General features: G+C 37.2%; 1 protein-coding gene across 4 annotated transcripts in view; it reads left to right on the top strand.

Annotated features, from left to right (window-relative positions):
* The first annotated feature begins 1,431 nt into the window (after positions 1–1,431).
* OSMR (oncostatin M receptor) overlaps positions 1,432–25,821 on the top strand; it is an 80,847-nt gene continuing 56,457 nt past the window's right edge. Inside the window, exons 1-2 of one of the 4 annotated variants that reach the window (XM_074206798.1) lie at positions 1,432–1,843; positions 24,874–24,958. In XM_074206798.1, the coding sequence (XP_074062899.1) occupies positions 24,889–24,958 (70 nt within the window). In that variant the 5' untranslated portion in view covers positions 1,432–1,843; positions 24,874–24,888. Of the gene's footprint in view, positions 1,844–24,873; positions 24,959–25,821 lie in introns of those variants that run through there. The other 3 variants (XM_074206797.1, XM_074206800.1, XM_074206799.1) reach the window with 3 other exon arrangements.

The following is a 25,821-nucleotide window of genomic DNA, read 5'->3' as shown; positions in this document are numbered from 1 at the left end:
CAGCCTTAATGAGGTCCTCTAAGATGATTTCTGAAATGATAATGATGGAGCATACATAAAGACTATATGTTATTCTCATGAAGGTGACACATCTTAGGTAGACCATTCAACCAGGATTGCAAGAGTGTTTCACATCTTCAAGCACTATGGCATTTTTATTATTGATGGTGGTAGTGGTGGTGGTGGTAATGAAATTGAAGGGAGTCTTCCTGCTTTTATTTTTTATGATCTTTAAGACTGATGTTATTCTAAATCCAGGCCCATCTTAAATTGCTAAAATTTGGAGTTTTTGCTCATCCTCAGAAACATGGAAACGTGGCATGACTGGGGATTGGAGATGGATGGAAGGTGGAATTAAAAAAGATCCCAGAAAAAGGAGAGACAAGAACACTTTGGAGAGGAGAATATGCAGGACCCCTTTCCCCAGGGGCTGAGGAGAGAGGGCACATATAATAAAGAAAACTGAATTTCAGCAGTTCATATAGGTCCAAACCATTTTTCCTCCCTCCAGAGGAGGCTTACACTATTAACAAAGGTGAGAATCCCACCCATCATTTAGGCATAATTGGAGGAAGGATGAATGAACCAATTGAGACCAGAACCCAGTTCTCCCACTTGCTTAACTAACCATATGTAGTCTATGTAACTACTCTGAGTTTCAGTTTCTCATAAATAACTTGAGGGACTGGGACTAGATGAACTCTATTAACATTCTTTATATCATTGAGCCTTTTAAGAGGAATGTCCCCAAAATACCACTTTAGGCCTGGAAGGAAATTGGAAATTCCATGTAACTGAGCAAAGTGGTCCCTCTGTCCCTGCTGACAGCACAGTTGTGTGTGTGTGTGTGTGAGTGAACTATTTCTAGAAATTTATTCAAATTAATTTTCAAAATCCTAACTTAGGACAAGAAGTCCTCTTAGCTGGTTTCCCTAGAGATTCTCTCTCTCTCTCTCTCTCTCTCTCTCTCTCTCTCTCTCTCTCTCTCTCTCTCTCTCTCTCTCTCTCCCCTTCCCATCTCTTCTCTTCTTAATCCTCCTAAAAGGGGAGGCTTTTGCAGGACTCCACGTTCTGTTTGAATTTTGATTAGGGATATCTCAAGTTTGTGTTTCAGGTCCCAAACCGTGGTGAGGAGGCTCCTTGTACTGGGACAGCCAGAAGAGGTCTAGAAGGTCTTATTCTTTGTCTTTTTTAGGGTCAACTTCGGTCCTTGGAATTATGGGGAAGGGACTGGGGCCGAAAGAGGTGAAATGGAAGGACCCAGGAACTGGGACCTATAGGGAGGGAGGAGGAAAGCAGTACTTTCTCTTAGGGGGTCCAGTAGTCTTAGATTTCATTTGTCTTTCTCTTCCCCCACCCTCCAACAAACACACCACCCACTTTCTCCTCCCTTTCTCTCTTTGCCAACTTCTCCTTCCCACCATCTCTCTCCCAAACGGACAGCCCGAGAGGTTAAATGCTCCTGCGTCAGGGCCATTCTCTAGCTGTTCCCCGGAAAACTAAAAGTGGCCGAATTCCTTTGGGTGCCCAGGAGTACCAAGAGTCCGGAGCGGGAAGGGAAATTGCAAAAGTCTTCCCGCCTCCCTTTTCTTCCTGCTCCCTCCCCTGCCCCCCCCCTCTACTTTTCCAGTAACTCCAACCCCCGCCCGGCTGGGGAGCCTGCGGACTGAATCATAGCCCAGACCCACAGCGCCGGAGGCCAGGGCAGCTTCCAAGAGCCGGCGCTTTCTCCCGCCAGCTGCGCAGCCTTCCTGCGGGGGCCAAGGAGCCAGGCCCCCTCCCCAGGCCCGGCGGCGCCCCGGCCTCTCCACCCCTATTAGCAGCCCAGCTCCCGGACAGAGACGTAAGTTCTCTCCATCTATATTGCTTCCTGCTCCTGGGAATGCCAGTCTTCCCCCTCCTCTTCCTCCTTCACCCTGTCCTTATCTCAGTAGGGCACCCCGCCTTGCCCGGCTTCCCTCCCCCAGACCGGGGCCCCCAGCGCCCAGAGAGCCCATTAATCGAGTTCTAAAGTTGGGGGTAAGGTGAAAACTTTTCAGACCTTTATCCCCTCGACTCTGTTACTAGCGAAGGTAGGCAGACCGTCGGAACCCTTCCAGGTGCTTTTGTCTCTGGTGCCTAATGCTCTCTTGCAAAACTGGAGAAGCTCAGGTTACAACCTGTTTAAACTTCGGCTCTCCTCAGAGTTGGAAGAGACTAAGAAGTCAGGTTCCTACCCGCCAACACATACCTGACTAGAGGCCATTTAAGCTCGCCTTTGGGAGATACTTCTGTACAATGAGAGAGAGTTCTAGGAAGAATTGGTTATTACAACTTAGGCTTTCATTTTGGAACCTTGTCCGATATCATTAGTTCGGATTTGACAAGATTACCATAGGACTTAGAGCTGGGAGGGACCTCACAGTTCATCTAGATCCAACGCTCTCATTTTACAGGCGTGGAAGCAGAGGTACACAAAGACTCAGTGATGGGTCTAGGGGTTACAAAGGTGATGAAGAGAGTTGGGATCTAACTCCAAATCCAACAAGCTTTGCGGTTTTTTTTTTTTCTTCTACTTGGTCAGCCCCACCGTGGAACATTTTGGAGAGGAAGGTGGCAAAATGATTTTTGTTTTGCTGTTTAGTCATTCCAATCTTCTCCAATTTTTCTTGGCAAAAATATAGCTGTAAAAGTTCAAATATCAGAAACTACACTCCAGTTTCGACTTATTCTTTCGATACCCATCCTTCTTCCTGTCCTCTAGAAAAGACCAGAAAATTGCTAATAGAATCTTAGATTCTTGGGAATGGAAGGAAGCAGGGAAGAGTCAGATTTTATATAAAACTCCCTCGTTTAGAGATGAGAAAAACTACCAATTAAAATGCACGTATGATACTGTAATGGGTTTCTACTGAATCCTTGCTGAATGCTTCAGCAATGCTTCTGGAGGGGTATCTTTACCATATTTGTTCCAAGGAACACCTTCCACTGAATTGTGATTATAAAAATTTCTTATTGTAGCACTATTTTGGTATGAAAATAGGTTACAATTTCTCAATTTTCCCCCCAAATTTCACCAACCTTTCCATGTTGTTCCCCCAGATGTATTCCAAACCCTCCTGGAGTAGTCCAACCTTTTAGGTCTTCGAGGCCACATCTCCTAATGAAAACTTGTCAAGGGTCTCAAATAGAATTTAATATTTATTTGTGACAACACTTTTTTTTGGCAAGGCAATGGGGTTAAATGACTTGCCCAAGGTCACACAGCTAGTTAATTATTAAGTGTCTGAGGCCGGATTTGAACTCAGGTATTCCTGACTCCAAGGCCAGTGCTCTATCCATTGTACCACCTAGCTGCCCCTTAATATTTATTTATGACTATAATGTGACCCATATAATCAATGAGTATAATAATGCTATATAAATGGATTTTGAGGGTCTCATATGACCTGCAGACCAAGGGTTGGCCACACCTGCTTTAGAGACTGAATCATTTCATTTTTAACCCTGAAAGTATTTTGTAAGTACATTAAATAGGGGAAATACTGACCCAGAACTCTGTTGGATTAGATATTCTTTTTTTTACCTTCCTAATTTTGAAAGACTCCACCCACAAAATCACCTAAGCTTTTTCTTTCTTAGGCAAGTGTGAACATAGAGATAGGTACAGCAAAGGTCATTTGTTTTTCTCTGAAAGAGGATTTGGTTTTTTGTTTGTTTTTAGGGAAATCAGAGCACAGGAAGACTAACTAAAAATACTTTTATTTGATAAGTTAGATTGTTAGTAACCACTTGTTCTTCTTCTAAGAGAACATCAAATTCAATTCAAATGAATTTAATTGAACAAGCATTGTTAAGTATCTACCATGTGCCTTGGGGCTGATATGGTAGAAGTCAGTCGGTCAATAAGCATTTAGCTTACCAGATGCTAGGCACCAAGCTAAGCTCCAGGGATATAAAAAGAAAGTTAAAGGTGATCCCTATCCTCAAGGAGCTCCCAATCTAAAGAGAGGGAGGCAACAATCAAACAAATATTTATAAGCAACTTTTATACAAGATAAACAGGAAAATAATTAATAGAAGGATGACACTAGAATTAAAACTGGGAAAGATCCCTGGTAAAAGACAGGCTTTTAAATGGGATTTAAGGAAACTAGAGAGGTAGAGATGAGGGGGAGAGCATTCCAGGCATTGGGGCCAGACAGAGAAAATTCCTAGACCTGAGAGATGGATTGTCGTGTTTCTGGAATGATTAGGAGGTCAATGACTAGATCAGCAGTAAGGTGTAAAATGCTAGAAAGGTAGGTGGAGCTATCTTTGAAGGACTTCGAAAGCCACACAGGACTTTGTCTTTGATCCTGGAGGTCACAGGGAGTTGTTGTAGTTTATTTGGGGGAAGAGGATGATGGTCCCATCTGTGCTTTAAGAAAATCACTTTGGAGGCTGAATGCAGGATAGTCTAGAGTGAGAAGAGAATTCATATATATATATATATACATATTTGGAGTTAGGTTCCAACTCTCTTTAATTATATATGCCAGCAGCAGAGGCAATCAGCTTCAGGAGAAAGGCATAGAAAAGCAGTGAAGTTCAATTGCTTCCAGGGCTACAATTCCAAACCATACAACATTTCCTGCTGAATCTACAGTATTTCTCTCTAGCAAAATTAATCTCTGGACAAGTAAGAGACAATTAAAGGTATTTGAGTTTCACCTAGGACACTTGCCATCTGGGTAAACATAGACAATTCGTGTAATCTTTCTGTTCCTTACTTTTCTGATCAAATCATGATTTTTGTCCTCAGAGACTATGACATCAGGGAGGTGATGCCATGGCAAGCTCATGAGTTGGATTTACGTGAGGGGTGGGTTGTGCTCAGTCACTAGCCTCATTTTCTCCTCTGGAATCATCTGGGTCCAGCAACCAGATATAGAACAGGAGATAATCCTGGATTTGAGGCAATCAGGATTAATTGGCTCGCCCAAGGTTACACAACTAGTAAGTATTAAGAGTGAGGCAAAATTTGAACTCAGATTCTCCTGACATCAAACCAAAGTACGAGCTTATATTCCACTGGGGCAAAACAACATAAATACAAAATATATACAAAGAAATTTAGGGGTGTATGAGGGGAGGGAACACATCACCAGGGTTGCAGTTATGCAATATCAAACTGAGTAAGGAGAGTAGACAGTGCAGGAACAGTCTGTTTCAGCTGAGGGACAGATAGAAACGTCAGGGAGGCTAGTGTGATGCAGTAGAAATAAACACAAGCTCTTAAGCCAGAGGGTCAGAATTCAAATCCTTCTTCTTTTATCTGCTATGTGACCCAGGTCAAATCACTTAACCTTCCTCAACTTAATTTATTCATGTGTAAAATGAGAATGTTAGACTAGATAGCCTCTGTGACCCTTGATCTCTGCAGTAAGATAAATGTTTGACACTCCAGTAGAAAAATGTCTACTTGACACCTTTTAAGTTTAATCTGCATTATTAACAATTTCCCCATTACATTTTGAAGTCATGATAATAGCAATAACAATACCCAAGGAATTATGGTCAGCTATGTAATGTTTGCTGATTTCTGAGGTGTAAATGCTCAAACTGAATATTTAACAATTGGCTCTCACAAGCCAATGTGAGCTGGTTCTAGTTATAGAATCTTTTCATATTATCCTTTTTACTTTCATTTGACTCTTACAACAATCCAATTATCTTCATTTCATCATCACTATTTATTAATTTCATTTATCTTTTTACTTTAAATTATTTATTATTTATTTATCATTATCTCCATTTTACAAGTGAGGAAACTGAGACATAGAGAAGTTAAAATGCCTAATTTAAAGTCTCAGTGGAACTGGAGCTCAAGATTTCTCAATCCTGTATTCTTTCTGTGACATTAAGCTGTCTCTCCTGACAGACTACTGCTATTCAGTTATAGTGCTAGACAAAGAATATGAGACCAAGGAAGCACCGTGACTTGTAGAAAGAGTATCAGATTTGGAACCAGAAAACAAGAGATTGAAGGAAATCTAGTTGAAACTCTTTTTTTTTTTAGGTTTTAGCAAGGCAATGGGGTTAAGTGGTTTGCCCAAGGCACACAGCTAGGTAATTATTAAGTGTCTGAGACCAGATTTGAACTTAGGTACTCCTGACTCCAGGGCCTGTGCTTTATCTACTGTGCCACCTAGCCGCCCCCCCTAGTTGAAACTCTTAACCCATTCTGTTGGAATTGCTAAATTTTCTATCAGATGTAAATGTTTTAAAAATTAAAGCCTCCCATCAATGGAATCCACAACTTCACAGAGTAGTGAGCTCCTGATCATAGGAGTATTCAAAAAGGGATTGAATGACATCTCTAGCCCTGACAGGGATGTGATAGAGAAGATTCCTGAGTAGAAGGTAGAATTCTAAGGTTCCTTAAAACTTTAAACTCGTTATTTTATAATGTAAGCTACACTGGTTGACTTCAATGATCTCTAAAATATCCTCCTATTTTTAAGAATTCTGTGAATGAAAAGACCACTGTACTAGAATGGATTTGAGGCTCAGCTCTGTTTTTAACTAGTTATGGGATCTTGGGTAAATCACTTGATTTTTCTATGTAGATTCAATGATTTTTAGGGTCCTTCCAGTTTTAACAATAAAAGAACCTATGAATCTGAAGATGTGACCATGGATGATAAGGGTCAGCTGTCTACTTCATGAATTATTCTCCTCACTTTATTCTCTGTCTCATTGTGGGCTGAGTCTTTCCATCTGCCTTTCTTATCTGGCAATGCCAGCAGCAGAGGCAATTCATTTCAGGGGAAAGGCATAGGAGAGCAGTGAACTTCAATTGCTTCCAGAGCTACAATTCCAAACCCTACAACATTTCCTGCTGAATCTACAGTGTTTCTGTCCAGCAAAATTAATCTCAGGAAAAGTAAGAGACAATTAAAGGTATTTGAGTTTCACCTAGGACACTTGCCATCTGGGTGAACATAGACAATTCATGTAATCTTTCTGTTCCTTACTTTTCTTATCTGTAAAACTGGAATCTAGAATGCCAAGTTTGTGATGTATGTAAACTACCTTAGAAATTTAAAGCAGTATTTAAATACCCAGTGTAATTATTTTTCTTTGTTTCCCGTATTTGTTATAACAGACTCCTGTCTTTTTCCAGTGGTTCTCTTTTCATGGGGAAGGGAGAAAAATGAAGAAAAATGATGATTGTGTTGTAAAGGAACTTAGTGACATTTTGATTTGACAAAGGAGCCTGAAATCTTCTCCCTCTAAAAAACAGGACTTGGGGCAGTCTTGGCTCCAAGAGAAGGAAATCCTCCTGGCTCTTGCCTTCTCCCTCATTTGACAAAATAAAAATACCATGCAATGTAGATAATGTTTATTTATGATTTTCAAAGTCAATATGCAGGGCTCCCTTTCTATTTGAGTTTGATGCACCACTGTAAAATAGAAAGTTGGTTAATGAAAATTCCAGAGATTGGAGTAAATATGCCATTCCAGTAAAATCTCTGATTTTGAGGGGGCAGAAGGTATGGAGAGAAGAAAAAAGCCTTGACTTTGACCTTGGTCTCAGTTTCCTTTCTCTCATTCCACTTTGATTGGAAGAACTGTGAATTTCAAAGGGTTCAGCAGATTTTAGATCCCCACTCTTCCCTCATTGTCCTAGTGGCTTCCCTGGGTTGGCCAATGGCAATGTCTAACAAAGGCACCTATGATAGACCATGTACAACTCCACAAAGAGTGTTGCCAAAAAGCTAAACCAGGAAGCTAAGGGGAACTTCTTGGACACTTTGGGAAAGGGAGAAAAGGACTTCCCACAACAATGAGTTATGAGTTACTTCTGTGCTACATGTCCTCTCTAATTTTGAGCTCTCTCTTTTTCCTGGATTCTGATGCACTTGTAGAATAGGTCATAGACTTTTGGGAGCTGGGGGGTGTTTTATATTAACTATTATAATGCCTGTATTAGTTATTATGCCTGTATTTAGTTATTAAAAACCAATTGCATCTGAAAGATTAAATGATAATCCACCCATAATCTTGCTGGGAAAATATTGGTTTAAACTGAAGACACTACTACCCTTCAGGACCATCCTTGTAGTCCTGAGGGGTATGTTGCACACTTGCATTGGACACCCAATCTTGTCAGTGAAAGTCAGGGTTCACATGGTTTGGATAACTCTCTCAAAGCATGCATTACATTCTTCAGGACATCACACAGAATTATTGTATAGAACTTCAGGGAGAGAAACTTGGAGAGCCTTCAATACTTAGGTCAGGTAAGTTCCAGAAGTTTCATTGTACTGTTAGTGTAGTATAGACATAACGCATTAGATATTTCTTTCCAGGTGACCCCAGTTAAGCAACTAGGTAGTACAGTGGATAAAGTACTGGGATTGGAGTTAGGAAAACCTGAGTTCAAATGTGGTCTAGGACAGAGGTTGTGTGACCCTGGACAAGTCACTAAACCTCTTTGTATCTCAGTATCCTCACATATAAAAATGTGGATAATATTGGTATTCACTTCCCAGGGTTGTTGTAAGAATCAAATGAGATAATATCTGTAAAGTATTTTACACACCTAAAATGCCAGATAAATACTAGTAGTATTAGTATTAGTATGTGTGTTCTTGTTTATTTCTCAGGCTTAGATTTATTCCTATCATGTACTGACATGGCCCAAGGAGAAGTGACGTCTATCCATTTTGGTACCAAGGTTTTCTCCTTTTGATTCATAACTTCCCCTTCCCTCCCTTTCCACCAAGCAGCTCATTCTGTTCAGTGTGAGTGTCCTTCTGCATTCCTTCTCTATTGCCCATTATTAAGAATTCATTAGATCTTGAATTGTCATGTAAAAGACATCTGAATCTGGGTCATTCTTAATTAATACAATCTAGATAAAATAAAGATATGAATATACTATGTACAACATTTTTATTATTCAAAATGAATTTCATTATTATTGCTGCCATTGAGAGGCATTAAATAAAAAGCTAGTATTTTACCTGTTTTCCATAATTTACTTAAGTATATGAACCTTCAAAATTTTCTTATATTTACTTGGGCAAGTCACTTAACACCCTCCCCAAAAAAATTTCTTTTATGTCAGGGTTTCAGAAAAAGATTAAATCTGAATTCCAAACTTCTCACAGAAGATGAAGGAATACTTAATAGAATTGAAATGATAATAATTAAAGAGAAGCTAATTGCAGATAAATTATTGACGTTAACTTAGAAGAAAGAGCCCTAAGAGTGCAAGAAACAGTTGAAAATGTTAATAGGTTCCCCTGAACCTTAGAGTATAACATTACATCTCAGTGAAACCACAGGTCCAAGTCAGAATTTTTCTCAGGGAAGGTCCTATGTTCTCTTGGGAAAGAAACTTATAAATGTAGTGAAGCCATACAGTGGTGTCAGGTGTCTGAGGTGGAGAAAAGAATGAGATTCTTAAGAAATCTTAAAGGCACAGCACTTTGATTCAATCAAAATGTAAAATTTTTTAAAAAGACACCTTATTACCCAGAAAAAGTGACTGAAAAGAAAGACATTGTTGGCAACAACATTTGTAATGGCAAAAGAACATCTCAACAAGTAGCTAGCTAGCTGACACATTGATGATCAGGATTATGTTTAGAGACAAGAAGGCCTGAATTCAAATCCTTCCTCTGATACTTCCTACCTGTGTGACACCAGACAAGTCCATTGACCTCTCCAAGTCTTGGTCACCTCAATTGTAAAATGAGAATTATAATACCTATTTTACAAGATTATTGTAAGGATTAAATGAGATAACATGTGTAAAGAATTTTGTGAGCATTTAAGTGCTGTATACATGCCTTCTATTATTGATATTGTTACTAAACATATGCTGATTTTGTTCATAATTATCCAAAAAAGGAGAGAGACAGTTGAAGTTTGTAGTGAATACAGAGTCACATTGAAGGACTAATAGTGAGAAGAACATTAAAGCCTAAAAGAAACATGCAATTTAACTGGAGCAAATATGTCAGCCTTGCTGTTCTCCCAAGAGCTAAAGGAATAGATGTTTAGTTATGTCCATCTCTTTGTGATCCCATTTTGAGGTTTTCTTGGCCAAGGTATGGAATGGTTTGCCATTTCCTTCTCCAGCTCATTTTACAGATGAGGAAACTAAGACAAACTAAGATTAAGTGACTTGCCCAAGGTCACATAGTAAGTGTCTGAGGCCAAATTTGAACTCAGGAAGATGATCCTTCCTAACTTCAGGTCCAGTACTCAATCCACCATGTCACCTAGCTGCCCTAAAGGAATACCTAGTTGGTCTTGGTTTGAAAAAAAAGTTGTCAAATTTTAGTGAGTTGTTAAAAATAGTAAATCATTTTGAATATTACTTCTGAACCACAAAAATGAATTAACATAAAAATTCAACAGTCCAGTTTCGACATATCAAACCTTATGGGGATTTTATTAAACAAACAGGAGAGCGTGATTACTATGGTAATTGTAAAGTACCTATCAGTATCTTGATGAGAGACTGAACAACAGATAAGACTCTGCGAAGTAATCAGAGATCTAAGGGTCAAAGATCTGGGTCCTCTGATGGAGGTTTCCCACCAATCCTGTACAAATGAAAAAGTAACAGAAGTATCTTTTTTTTTTTTGAAACTATGACTTGGATGGACATAGCAATAGTTAGTACAAAGAAAAGAGGAATATCATTTTGGTGTGTCAAAAGATGAATTAGGAAAAAAATGGTTGGGACCAAGGATAAAAGATGCTACAAACTATCAAGATGATCAACTTAGTATCAGCACTTATGATAGGTGAGTCCTTTCTGCTCAAACAATAAGTATTCCAAATCAAAGTGGGAGTGAAAACTATAAAGATAAAGTGTATCACTGTCTTTAAAAAATGGTTGTCAAGTAACCCCTGTGTTCCAGTCCTTTAAGAATGGCATTTCATGGGGTGGCTAGGTGGTGCAGTGGATAAAGCACCCACTCTGGAGTCAGGAGTACCTGGGTTCAAATCCGGTCTCAGATACTTAACTCAGACACCTAGCTGTGTGGCCTTGGGCAAGCCACTTAACCCCATTTGCCTTGCAAAAGCCAAAAAAAAAAGTGGCATTAAAAAAAAGAATGGCATTTCAGGAAAGCAACATTATAACCTATGAAAGGGTAAAGAATTGATGGATTGAGTGAGAAAGACAATTCCTATTTAGGCTACATTAAAATGAGTCTGAAGTTGGCTAAAGTAGTTGGTGTTGACAAAGAAGCAGATACTTTAGCATTAGTATATCCAGATCTAGAGAACATCTCTTATATCAGCCTTATCTTTAACTGATTGCATTTCATTCAAGATCCAATCAACATACTACAAGTTACAAATTTGGATTTAGTATGCGAATAGTTTGATCATTAGCTTTTGTAGGCGCACATAATATAGAAGTGAGTGGTAGTATTTTAACACTAATTTCTCCAGAATTTTCAGTCAAAGATCAATTGAGAAATTATTTGACTCTGAAGACTTCCTAAAACCTGAGAGAGCAGCTTAATGTGAAGAATGTGGGAGTGGGACATGGGATGTGCCAATAAGCCCATCAATTTACAGACTTAGATCCTTCAAAGGCAAGGCACAGAAAATTCTATTTATAATGAAGGTCTCAGATACTAGCTAAAATAACAGCCTATCAATTATATCATCAAAAATTCAAAAATACTTTTTCCACACCTGACTAAAAAAAGCTAAGAGATACAAATGAATTAGGACCACAAAACTTTAAGCGAAAGTATTAAACATGTCAAGAAATCAAAGTGTCTTAAACTGTTTGTTAAGCAGTCAGAACCTCTCATAATGGACTTACACAGAAGCTACTTCATGGATGCTCCATTGGTCAAAGAAGATAAAAAAGGAAACAATATTCACAAGTCCAACAGACTATTTTTAGTCAGAGCTTAGGTCTCAAGGCATCCCTGAAGCAATTTCCACTCTTCAACAGTTAACAGTATCATGAACTACCTACAGGTGTTGGCTTATTTAGAAGATTATTTTTGGAATGTTTATGGAAAAAATAAACCAAAAACTAAAAAATTTGAACAACCTGAGGAAAGATTAATGGAAATATTAATGTGATTAAAGGGAGCTGAGCTAAGGTTGTCAGCTGATGTGTCAGTTTTGTAGGGGCTCCCTAGGTAGCACAGTGGATAGAGCACTAAGTCTGGAGATAGGAAGACTTTTCTTCCTGAGTTCAAATCTGGCCTCAAACACTTATGGGCTTTGTGATCCTAAGTCACTTAACCCTGTTTGCCTCAGTTTTCTCATTTGTAAAATGAGCTGGAGAAGGAAATGGCTATCCACTCCAGTAACTTTGCCAAGAAAACCCCAATTTGAGTCACAGTATATTGGAAAAGACTGAAAATTAACAACACAGTTTTGTAGGACCATAATTAAGTGAATATGGATCATTGGTACTTGGGCACTAATCCAAAAAAGATAGATCCACTTCTTAATTCATCATGTCTACAGTGAATTAAGGATTTTTCTAGGGTTTAGTAGTTACTAATGTAAAGTTTTAAATAATTTTCCTGCTCTTGTTTAATGTCTCAACAATCTCACTGGATAATATACACCACAAAGAACCAAAAATATAATGACAAAAAAAAAACACAACAAACTCTCTAAATCCATTGAACCAGTTTGGAGTTGTTTGAGAAAAAGAAAATAAACTTTAAAAGATTTGGTTAACTCCTCACAAAATGCACCAACCAGGTGGAAATGGGTATACAATTTAGAGATAACATAAGCCAATTAGGAGAGCAAGGAATAATTTACCTGTCATCTCTATGGGGAAGAAAAGAATTTATGATCAAAGAAGAGATATAAAAATTATGAAAAGCAAAATGGGTAATTTTGATTACAATAAATTAAAAAAATTTATGGACAAAAACACCAATGCAATCAAGATTAGAAGGAAAGTAGAAAGATGGAAAAGAATTTTTACAGCCAGGGTTTCTGGAAAAGGACTCATTTCTAAAATATATAGAGAATTGAGTCAAATTTATAAGAATACAGTTTATTCCCTAATTTATTAATGATCAAAGGATATGAACAAGCAGCTTTCAGATAAAAAAATTAAAGTGATCTATGATCATATAAAAATGCTCTAAATAACTACTGATTAGAGAAATGCAAATTAAAACAACTCTGAGGTATCACTTCACACTATCAGATTGACTAATATGACAGAAAAGGGAAATGATAAATGTTAGGAGAGAGTGTGAGAAAACTGAGGTACTATTGCATTGTTGATGGAGTTGTGAATTGATCAAAAAACTTTGCAGAACTATTTGTAACTATGTCCAAAAGCTATAAAATTGCACATATTCCCTTTGATCTAGCAATACCACTACTAGGTCTGTATCCCAAGAAAGATCTTTTAAAGGAGGGAAATATTCAGAGGCTCAAAAATATTTATAGCAACTGTTTTTGTGGTGACAAAGATTTGGGGTTCCCCTCAATTGGGGAATGGATGACTGAATAAATTGTTGTATATGATTGTAATAAAAATTCTATAAGAAATGATGAGCAGGCAGATTTCAGAAAAGCTGGAAAAACTTATATTAACTGATGCTGAGTAAAGTGAGCAAAACCAGGAGAACACTATACAAACCAGGAGAATACTGTGTAATGATCAATCTTGGACAAATCCAGGCATCTTGATTCATTCCTGGCCACAGGACCCAGTTACCTCTGGAGGAGAAAGTGAAACTGGTGACCTAGCATAGCATGCCCACACTCTAATTCAATTCACAAACTTGTCAAGGCATCACCATCTTGATGTCATGATCTTCAAAAATTATCATCATCAACTTTCCTCAGCAGTGATCAAAGACAATTCTAAGAGACTTGAGATGGAAAATACCATCCACATCCAGAGACAGAACTATGGCATCTGAATGCAGATCAAAGAATACTATTTTCACTTTTTAAAAAAAAAACTATTTCTTGCTTTTTCTTTCTTGTGGTTTTTCCTGTATGTTCTCATTCTTCTTTCACATTATGACTAATATGGAAATTTGGTTACCATGAATGAACTTATATAACTTATATCAGATTGCTTGTTTTCTTGAGGAGGGAGGAAGGAAGGAAGGGAGGGAGAAAAATTTGGAATTCAAAATTTTACAAAAAAGTAAATGTAAGTGTTGAGAACTATCTTTACATGTAATTGGAAAAAATACTTTCAAAAGTGAAAAAGAAAAATAAAGGAAAAATAGCACCTACTTCTCCTTCCCCCCTAAGATGAACCAGCTTTGATCAATTATACCTTTTGACCTTTGAGTTTGATGCTAAATATTGATGCTAGTTTGAGAGCTTTGGGAGTGATTTTATATCAAGATAGTACTGTTTACACAAACTGGTGGAAGGAGACTTAGTAGTTTTATAATTTAATATTCAATGTACAAATCAGAATTTTATCTTTGAAGGAGTTTGTCATTGAAAAGTTAAGAGATTTTGTATTTGAATCAAGATTTCAAGTGGGAACAGATAATAACCAAATAATGTATATTTTGATCAGTGCTATGTTGCATGTTCCTTGGCAAAGATTAGCTAATTATGAATTCACTATTGGCCAGGAAAGATCAGTATCAATACCCATAGTTCTCATGCCCAAATTATGCTGCTACATAGAAGAAATGAGAGCTATTTTTGATCCTCAGGGAGCTGATTTGCAATAAAATATAAGTACAGCTGAGACTGTGGGGCTACTTGCCACCTAAAAACAAAGCCTTAGTGTGAGTGTGTGTGTGTGTGTGTGTGTGTGTGTGTGTGTGTGTGTACATGTATTTATATAAAAATATATATTTATAGGGGCAGCTAGGTGGCGCAGTGGATAAAGCACTGGCCCTGGAGTCAGGAGTACCTGGGTTCAAATCCGGTCTCAGACACTGAATAATTACCTGGCTGTGTGGCCTTGGGCAAGCCACTTAACCCCATTTGGCTTGTAAAATCTAAATATATATATTCACATCAAGCAAGCTGTCTTTATCTCACTTATATTCAGATGGTTTGCAATGAGGATAAAGGCAAGATGATGGGATAGCTGAAATAATACAAACAATTAAGCAAGGAGTTGACTCTTAAGGACTCTCATTCTCTGGAAGGAGTTGCTTATCATTATAATGACAGAAGTTGGAGTTCTGCAATGGAGTTTTACCAAATTGTAATTAATCTTTCACATGGTATCAGGAAAGAGTTTCTACTACACTGAGCATTTTACACACACAACAATTTCAAAGCAAAGCACTGTGCATATGTTATTATTACTTGAAGGTAAGAGGGGGAGAGTGAAGAAATGATAAAAACTAATAGCAGAAATGAGGAGAGATAGCATCCCAGGCATATCACAGAAACATAGGATATTGAAGTTAGAAGGGATTTTAGCAGCCATCTAAAAAGTAGTCTCCCCTATAGAATAGCAATCAAGTGATACTCCAGGTTCTGCTAGATGATATCCAAAATATCTAAGAAAAGGGAACCCATTATCTCTGGAGATAGTACATTCCTTTCCCAGAGAACTATAATAATATCATTAATAATGATAATAACTATGATGTTATTTTTGCAAACTTTATTATTTATTTAAAACTTTTAAATTTTGCAAAAATATCTTATAAATATCTCATTTGATCTTACAGCAGCCCTGGGAAATATTTACTATTTTATCCTCATTTTACAGATATGGAACCTGAGGTTGAAAGAAGTTAAGTAACATATCGAAGTCACATAGTATCTAAATCAGGATTTAAATTCAAGTGTCTCTGATTCAAAGTCCAGAACACTATTTACCAAACTAGTTTGTTGCCCTGTTAGTAAGTTTTTCCTGACATCAAACCAACTGATAGATGGCTCATTACAACTTACAAAGATTGTTCTTGATTGTGCTTCCTGGAACTAAATAAAACTATTTCTCTCCCTGATATTCTCTTAAATAATTGAAGACAGCTGACTCATTCCCCCAAATATTCTCCTCCCCAGGCTAAATATCATAATTTCCTTTAAATGTTTCTTCTACGAAATGAATAAAAGGTTCTTTGCCTTTAGTTATCTTTCTAGGGACATTTTCTACTTGTACAGAATTGAGAAATGGAATATTATTGATAGACAATAGCAATTAGGCTGGAATGTAGAATTTGCAATGATGCTGGAAAGAGACATTACAGTCAGCTTGTAAAAGACTTTAAATGTCAAACGGGATTTAATATTCTAATTTAGAAGCAGTAGGGAGCCACTGAAGCTATATGAGTAGGGGAGTGACCTGGTCAGATCTGAGTTTTAGGAAAATCTCTTTAGCATTTGTTGTACAAGAAGAATGCTGTATAAAGAATGTCATTCAAGTCCTTCAATTGGGGAATGGCCTAACAAACTGTGGTATATGTATGTCATGGAACACTATTGTTCTCTTAGAAACCAGGAGGGATGGGATTCAGGGAAGCATAGAAGAATTTGCATGAACACAGAACCAGAAAAACATTGTATACCCTAACAGCAAGATGGGGGTGATAATCAACCTTGATGGACTTGCTCATTCCATCAGTGCAACAATTGGGGACAATTTGGGGCTGTCTGCCACGGAGAATAGTATCTGTAACCCCGATAAAGAACCGTGCAGTTTGAACAAAGATCAAAGACTATTACCTTCAATTTAGGGGGAAAAACCATTATCTTATGTATTTTGCTATCTCCTATACTTTATTTTTCTTCCTAAAGGATATGATTTCTCTCTCATCATATTCAACTTAGATCAATGCATACCATGGAAACAATGTAAAGACTAACAGACTACCTTCTGAGGGGGGTGGGGTTTGGGAAGCAAGAATAGGGTTAAAATTGTAAAACTCAAAATAAATAAAATCTTTCTTTAAAAAAAGAATGTCATTCAAGAAACTCTATAGAATTATATCAATAATATAAGAAAAAGAAAATGAAGAAATAAGCATAAGCAACAAGGAAACAAAACTATCATTTTTTCTTTAGGTTTTTTGAAAGGCAATAGGGTTAAGTGGCTTGCTCAAGGCCACATGGCCAGGTAATTATTAAGTGTCTGAGGCTGGATTTGAACTCAGGTACTCCTGACTCCAGGGCCGATGCTCTATTCACTGTGCCACCTAGCCACCCCTTTATACAGATGATATTTCTTTAGAGAGTAGTAGAGTCAACAAAAATGTATCAAAATAATTAACAATTTTTGTCAAATTGTAGGATATGAAATAAATTACACAAATTGTCATCAGTATTTCATATATATATATATATATATGTTTATATATATATATATATATCCAACAAAACCCATCAGGAAGAGAAAGAAAGAGATATTCCATTTCAATAACAACAGAAGAAAAAATATTTGGGAATTTATCTGACAAGACACATACAGTATCTAAATGCACAATATAAAATACTCTTCATAGATCAAACTATTTCTAAATAATAGGATAAATATATTATAATTTGTAATACTGGCTAAATTAATTTACATAGTCAATGCCATACCAATCAAATATCAGAGAATTATTTTATAAAACTGGAAAAATCATTGAAAATTCATCTAGAGAAATAAAACATCAAGGGAATCAATAAGAAGGAATGGGAAGTGGCACTAGCAGTAGCAGATCTCAAACCATGCTACAAAACTTTAATTCTCAAAAGCAATTTATTATTAGTTAAGAAGCAAATGAGCATAGTAATTTGTGTTGATAATCCCAGAGATCCCAGTTATTAGGGTAAGAAATCACTATTTTGACAACTATTGAGAAAACTGGAAAATAGTCTGATAGAAACTAAGCACAGACCAACAGTTCACAATGTAAACCAGATAAGTTTAAAATGAGTACATGATTTAGAAATAAATGAGAATATCATAAACAAATCAGTGGAACATTGGAAAAACTATCTTTCAGATCTTGGATGATGGATTAAAGTGGTAATGGTTTGATCAGCTGGTCCATGATATCTCCAGTACCCTGTTGCTTCAGTTAGACTACTTGTCTTTCCTGTAAGTGGTAGTTGGTAGGGCTAGTAGGTAGTAGGTAGGGTACTAGGTAGTTTCCTCTATGGATGATGGCTAGGAAGGCTACCCTGGAAACTAAGTTGGTAGTCTGGAATTGGGGTACTGACCTACCAGACCTTTTGTTATCTATCTCCCTGTTGGTAATAATTGGTCAGCAGTAATTCTGACTATGATGAGGAAGATGGGCCCTTCCTTCACAAGAAGCTAGATGCTAGAAGCTTCCTTGGTGGGTTCAGGAAGACTAGTTAGGACTACTATAGTAATCCAAGTGATTTTTTGATAAAGACATGAACTAGGATTGTTGTTATGTAACGTGGAGGAATGAAAGATACAAGGGATGTTGAGATAGAATTGACAAGATATGTCAAATAATTGAATGTGGATAATTGTGATGAGGGAGAGGGGAGAGCACACCATCAATTCAATTCAGTTAAACTCAACAGATATTTGTTGAGTGACTTCTATGTGGCTGGTACTGTGTTAGGCACTGGAGATGAAAATGAAACTACCACTGTTTACAAAGAAAATTAGGAGTGGCTTTCTCTAGGTATCTAAGTCATATTTTGGAGAAGCTCAATATTCCATTAAATGAAAGTAAAAAGAGAGAACACTCCAGTCATGGATCATAGCCTTTATAATTATGGACTAGACCCATTGTGAAATGCCTGAGGAATTTGTGTTTTGTTTTAGGAGGAAAAAAGCCTCTGAAGTTTTTTGAGAATGAGTGACCTAATCAGATTTGTTTTAAGGAATAGCCAATTGGCAGTTTGCCTACCTATGTGAATGACAGGATGATTACACCACTGATAAGACAGAAAAATTAAGAGGTGAGGTGTGATGAGACAGGGAGATGAGATGTAGGGGAGGAAGGAGAGCAGGGGGGGGGGGAGAAATAAGAGGGAAAGGCAGAAACTGAGGTTTCAAGGTGAGTCCTTTCATCAGGGATCAGTTCAACAAAAGCCAAATCAAAAATATGTTTCCTTAGAAAATATTTCCTTTTACTTTGGAATGGCATGATTTTGAATATCAGGGCTGTGTCATCTAACTGGTTTTGAATCATTTCATACCACACCCAAGTTTCTAAGAAGTAAATGGTTATCATCACTGCATTTCTCATGGAATGAGTATGGGAAATTGGGAAATAAATCTATCAGAACTGGTGAACAGGAAGTAATGAGGATTTAGGAAAAAAAAGTATATAGATTATACTTAGAGCTTCTTTGTATTTGTGGTGTTTGTTTTCAGATACAGTGTTTAAAACTGGAAAGGAAATTAGAAATTATCTATTTCTGTCCCCCCCCCCCCATTTTATTTTATTTAACTTAAAAATCATTACAAAAAAAAGTTTTAAATTTCACATCTCAGAGCTGACTCCTTACCAGACTCAACTATTTTTCCTCCCAGTTCTGCTGATCTCTGCTGTGGATTCTACCTGCTGAGGGAATCCCTGGTGGCTTTTCCAATCTTTCAAAACTTAGAAGGCTGTAACCCCTCCCATTCCAATTCTGGATATTTATTCTTCGGGAGGACTAGCATCTCTGATATGAGGACTTAAAAAAGCCTTTTCTGAGCAGCATCTCCATCTTTGGTGTCTATCTGTCATTTAACTCTCACCTGTGACTCCAAGAAGCTGTAGGTGCCTCAGCCACACCCCAGTAAAGCCATCTCAGTAGACAATGAAATCCCGTTGAAAGTAGGGATATGTCTCCCCCCAAGCATAGGAAGATTTTCTCCAGTGGAATGTGCAGATAAGAACAATATGTTCCAATGGCCTTGAAGACAACTGAAATAGGTGCTGTGGAGTGGTCAGAGCTTGGATAGTTATGTAAGAAGTCAAAGTCAACCATTGCATTCTGACCTATCTTCAGTCACTTTGACATTTGTCCTGCCACTGTACTTTGATGACTCTGGAAGAGAGAGTGAGGCTGATGACTTTGTGCAACCCTACCTCACTTCAATTCATCCTTGAGTCCAGACATCACCCTATGATGTCATTGATCCTCTTAGAAAACCAAGGATGAAAAACAACTCATTCACCTAGTATCAAAAAAGAATAAAATGAAAGAAGTATTCTGGGACACATGGTAGCCAGGTGGAAGAAAAGTCTCCTTCCTTGCCTGGAACTTTCTAACAATGTTTCTCACTGGAAATCCAATAAGGAAGAAAGAAAGAAAATGAGATATAGCTTGAATCTTTTGTGTGTACAAGAAGTTCTGTCGAGCAGTTAAAAACTTTACTTCACCACATGTGGTACTTGTACATGTTCTGAAGTTGAGGGAAGGAATTGTCCATTATAGACTCATGTAAACAGGTTCATTAAGTAGGAGCTAGATGGGGCATATTTCCATTTAATCTATGATCATCTCTATCCCCTGTTTAGTTAAGAATCCTCCCCCCTATTTATTAATGTGAAAGGTATCCCCTGCCCTTCCTGCAGACTCCTTACTGAGACTTAGATTATATGACATAATGAATATGAAGGTACAAAAGTCACAAAATTTCTAGTTTCTGATCTATGTCCCAAAATGGGGGAGGTGGGGGGGGGAGACAGAATGGAAAGCTAGCAGCTAGAGGTGAAGGACTCTCTCTCTCTCTCTTTGGCTCATCATATGCCTTTCCTGCAAATCACAAGACTGCTTTGGACTTAAAAAGGGGAAAAAAATCTCCCATTTCTCATCCTTTTTCTGCACTCCCATCTAAAAGTCCTGGAGAGAAAATACATGAAGATGGTATTACATTTCATTTTATAAGACCATGGGAAAAGGATGCCTCTTCTAACAAGGGTTAATATACTTTTATTCTTAGTTGCCATTCATCTCTCTGCCCATCATATGGAAGCAGGTATGTCCCAGTGCTAACTAGTCAGCTTATAAGACATGATTGTTAAATTTTCAATGTACACTTCAAAAATTGATAAACTACAAATCAGAACTTGGTTTATTGTTTTATTGATTGTCTAAATTTGAGAGTGATAAAGAAAATGTGAATAATGTCATTAACCTTAAACAAGTATCGTGTTTTTTGAAAAGCTAGTTGTTAAACATTTATCTGAACATCACTACATGTAACTTATCAGAGTTCTCTGCATAGTCTCAGCAAGATGCCAATCTGTTATAAATCCATGGTTTATGATCTCAACAAGGGACATTATGAAATTAATCAGGGACTCCTTTCATCAACTTCATTTGAATCAATAAATACAAGATCTATACCAAATAAAAAGCAAAGTAATTAGGAATAGATAGCTGACAACTAGGAAAATTAGGAAATGTCTCTGAATAGTAATTGCACTTGAGGTGAGTCTTGAAGAGAATTAAGGGTCCCAAGAGGCTGAGATGACCCTCATCTAGTGGGAAAGAGTACAGAACCTGGAGTCAGAAAGACTTGAGTTCCAATTTTTCCTTCAAATATGTACAAGTTGTATTACCCTGGGCAGGTCACTTAAGCTTTCTGGGCCTAAATATCCTCATCTGTATCATAAGGGGAATGTAATCGATGAGGAAGATGGAATTCCTGCTCTTAATCTAGGATCCCATTATTTTGTTTCCTCATTTGTAAGATATTGATAATATTCCATAGTATCTACCTTAAAAGGCTATTGTGAAGTTCAGATAAGATAATGCATGCAAAGACTTTTCAAAGTCTGAAGTAAATTGTACTATATGGAGACCAGAATCTTTAGGTATTATCTAAATGTATGCCAATATATGTGTTTTGTTTAAAGGAACATCTACCCAATTCTTGAGAAATTCTTTTATATAAGGACAGTGACTTCATTCAAAGGAATAATTCTCCAATGGGGGAATTTCAATGGGCCTTGGGTGGAGTAGGGAGTGTATGGATGTCTGTATATGCGCATGTGTGCATGTATGTTTATATTTGTATGTATACATTTACATACACATAAACTTGGATTAAAATCCTACTTCTGTTTTTATATCTAAATCTATATTACGTGTATATAAATAGGATCTTTCATTTATAAAGGTCTAATATATGTCATATATAAAAACTCTAATTATTAAAATGTTTTATGATCTTTTATATGTTATATAAAATATATAAATTTGTACATATATGACCTTCAATAACACATTTGAGATATATATTATATATTTAATATATACATATGTATATATATATATATTTTCCTGCATGCATTATTGTTAGTCATTTCAGTTGTGTCTGACTTTTCAGGACCTCTTTGGGTGTTTTCCTGGTAAAGATACTGAAGTGCTTTACCATTTCCTTCTTCAATTCATTCCATAGATGAGAAAGCTGAGGCAAACTAGATTAAGTGATTTGCCCAAGGTCACAGAGCTAGGAAGTGTTGAAATCCACCTCACTGCCCTAACTATCCTCACTCTGCTGAAGCATTAAACTAGCAGGTACACATTCAAGTCACCTTATTCAGGAAGGACAGTTGTGCCCACATCCACCATTTGTCATATAAAAACCCTGAAAAGCCAACCCAGTCATTTCAAGTTGCTTTTTTAACAGACAAATATTGCTTTACCACAGAGCGCAAATCCCCACAAACTTCTCATTGTTGTTTCTTAAAAGGATGTTCAAGGCTGCATATCCACTTGGAACAAATTATGATTTCCTCCTGGTGTTGACTGAAAGTATAAAAGTGATAAATATGAAAGTGATATTGACCAGAAACATATTGCAGGATAAAGAACAAAATTGGCTAGTTCAAGTTTAGTCACTGCTCATTGTTGCTGTTCAGAGATCAGAGGCGGGTGATTTTTGATGATTCAATCAAACCTTCCTAGAGATTACTGGCTATAAAGTAATTCCTTCTCCCTGCCCCTCCCCCCATCTTAAAAGACAAGAAAGGAAGAATAACACAGTGTGGTAAAAGCAGTAGTGAATTTGTAGTCAAGAGCCCTGGGTTTGAATATCTGTTCTACCACTTACTTATTCTTTACATCTCAGGACTTAAGTCTCTAGTCTATAGAATGAAAGGGTTGAATTTGGTGACCTACAAGATCCCTTCCAGCCCTAAAAATTTGAGTCTGTAATCTATAATCTATCAACTATAGAAAGTGGTTTTAAAGAATGGAAGTACTTGTCTTTCAATAAACAATGCTCTTGTTATAGATAATACACTGGGGCATGAAGGGAACAAGAAGATGAAACTTAGCCTTTTAAAAGCAGTTGATACACATTTATTTTATTTGAAGTTATTCCCCTCCCCCTCCCCTCCCAAAAAGATCTTGGTAAGCATCTATTATATGTTAGATCCTGTCTGTGCCAAGTATGGGGTACCTGCTTTCAAGGAGTTCACATTCTAATAGGGAAGACAAAATGTAAACTATGTATAAACAAGCTATATACAGGATAAAAATGGAGATAACCAATAGCAGGATGGCACTTGTATTAAATGGGATCAGGGAAATCATTTTGTAAAAGGTAGAATTTTAACTAGGTCTGGAAGGCGGTTGGGAAGGTAGAGGTTAATGAAAATGCCTTAGAAGTGAAATTTCTTGTTTGAGGAACAACGAAGCCACTGGATGGAAGAGTTTGTGGTATTGGTGGTGGTGGTGGAAGGAGCAGAGAGAAAGGTGAAAAATGACTGCCAAGAGTTCTCTCTGTGGCAGCAAAGAATTGGAAACTGAGAGGATATCCATCAATTGAGGAATGACTGAATAGGTTATGTGAATGAAAGGGAGTAATATTGTGCTGAAGGAAAGATGAAGGTGATGGTTTCAGAAAAATTGGGGAAAATTTGTATGAACTGATGCAGTGAAGTGAACAGAACCAGGAGGACAATTTATTCAATTACAAAAAAATATTATAAAGTCAATCAACTCTGAAAGACTTAGAAATTCTGATCAACAAAATGACCAACTACAATTCTAAAGGAATTATGATGAAATATGCTATCCACCCACAGATAGAGAAGTGATGAATTCAGAGTGCAGATTTAAGTACCACTTCTCTCCTTTCCTCTGCCCTCCTCGTCTTTTCCTTGGTTCCTCCTTCTTCTCCTCCTCCTTCACCTTCTTCTTCTCCTTCCTCTTCTTTCTTCTTTCTTTCTCTCTATCTTTGTCTCTCTCTCTTTCTCTGTATATTTTTCTCTCTTAGTCTCTCATTCTTACTCAATCTCTCCATTACTCCCTGCCATCCTTCTCTCTCTCTCTCTCTCTCTCTCTCTCCTCTTCTCCTTGGATGATGCAGGAATGTGTCTTAAATGAATGAATGAATGCTTGTCTTTGTGTGTGTGTGTGTGTGTGTGTGTGTGTGTGTGTGTGTGTGTGTGTGAGAGAGAGAGAGAGAGAGAGAGAGAGAGAGAGAGAGAGAGAGAGAGGTTGTGTGTATAAAATAGACTTTGATTTTCCTGCTTCCTCAATGGGTAGGGGAAAAGGAAGGGAATAGGAAAGAATTTGGGATGGAAAATAAGCTAAAATTGATTTTTTAAAAAAACCTGCAAAGATAGGAAGGGATCAGATTATGAAAAGCTTTGAATGCCAAAAAGGATTTTATATTTGATTCTAAAGGTGCTAAGAAGTCATTGGAATGTCAAATTCTAAAATTGTTTTGGTCTTTTTAAAATTATTTTCCTTTACCAGCTTTTGCTCTTTTAGGACCAAAAAGTCAATGAGAAGCAGTGTAGTATGTGGAAAGATTACAGAGTCAGGAGTCAGACAACTGGGGTTTGATCTCATTTTTGCTAGCTAGATTTGGCCTCCAGTTTTCTCATTGTGAAATGAGTAGGGTGGACAAGATGGCCTATGAGGTTCCTTCTAGATAGATAATTCTATAAATGTCTCTATTTTTATGCTAACCACAAAATGAAAGTTTTTCTTTTTTGAAAAATTTGTCTTTTTCAGATAGAAAAATAACAAATGGCTCTCTTCGTGATACTTCAGACAGTATTTCTGTTGGTACTGATGCATTTTAGCCCATGCACTAAAGGTAAGGAAATGAAATGAAGATTTAACTTAAAAGAATAGGAAAGACACACTGAGAACAAAAGGCATACACCAGAAATTTGGTGCTTAATACAGATTGTTTATGGTTAATCTTTTTTCACATCACATTATTTTTGTAGGCTTTAGAAGACTCTTAGACCATTATGGCCCACTTTGGAAATTTCCCTCATGTGCAAATAAAACCTGCTTCAGCTTGAATCTATTAGCTTCATACCTTTTTCTTTTTGATGATTTAATTCTAATAAGTTGTAGCTTTTTCCATGTCTGCCACTCATCCACATCATCAGTAATCATAATATTGTCCTTAGAGTTGATGTTTATAAAGAACTTTTGTAAAGAGTTGGAGTTGTCTTATACATCATCGTAATTTGAGCCTCATCACCCTATGAGGTAGGATAATTAGTGCAAATAGCATCAGACTAAACTATCTTTAGAACTGGAAGAGACCTTAGACTTCAAGTAATCCCACTCTTTCTTTTTATTTCATTTTTTTTATTGTTGCACTTTCCATTTTATTGATTTGTTTATACATGACATTTACAGATTATCCATACTTCATGAAAGCTCTCTTATAATAAAGTAAAACTGAGAAGTAACACTGATAAAAATGGCTTCATCTGGAAGTGCATGGAACATTTCAAATCTGTAGTACTCCTCCTTTAAAAAAAAAGACAATGCAGGCATGCATTCTCCATTCTCTTCCTCCCATCCCCTGCCCCATTAAAGAAAAAAAGGGGGGGGGGGGACAAATAGCAATATACATGGTCAAACAAAACAAATCCCCTTAGTATCTCTCTATCTATCATCTCTCTCTCTCTCTCTCTCTCTCTCTCTCTCTCTCTCTCT

Source organism: Macrotis lagotis, chromosome X (assembly GCF_037893015.1).
Source record: "Macrotis lagotis isolate mMagLag1 chromosome X, bilby.v1.9.chrom.fasta, whole genome shotgun sequence".
NCBI lineage: Eukaryota > Metazoa > Chordata > Mammalia > Peramelemorphia > Peramelidae > Macrotis > Macrotis lagotis.
Note: the sequence above shows the minus strand (reverse complement) of the source record. Positions and strands in the feature narration are given on the sequence as shown.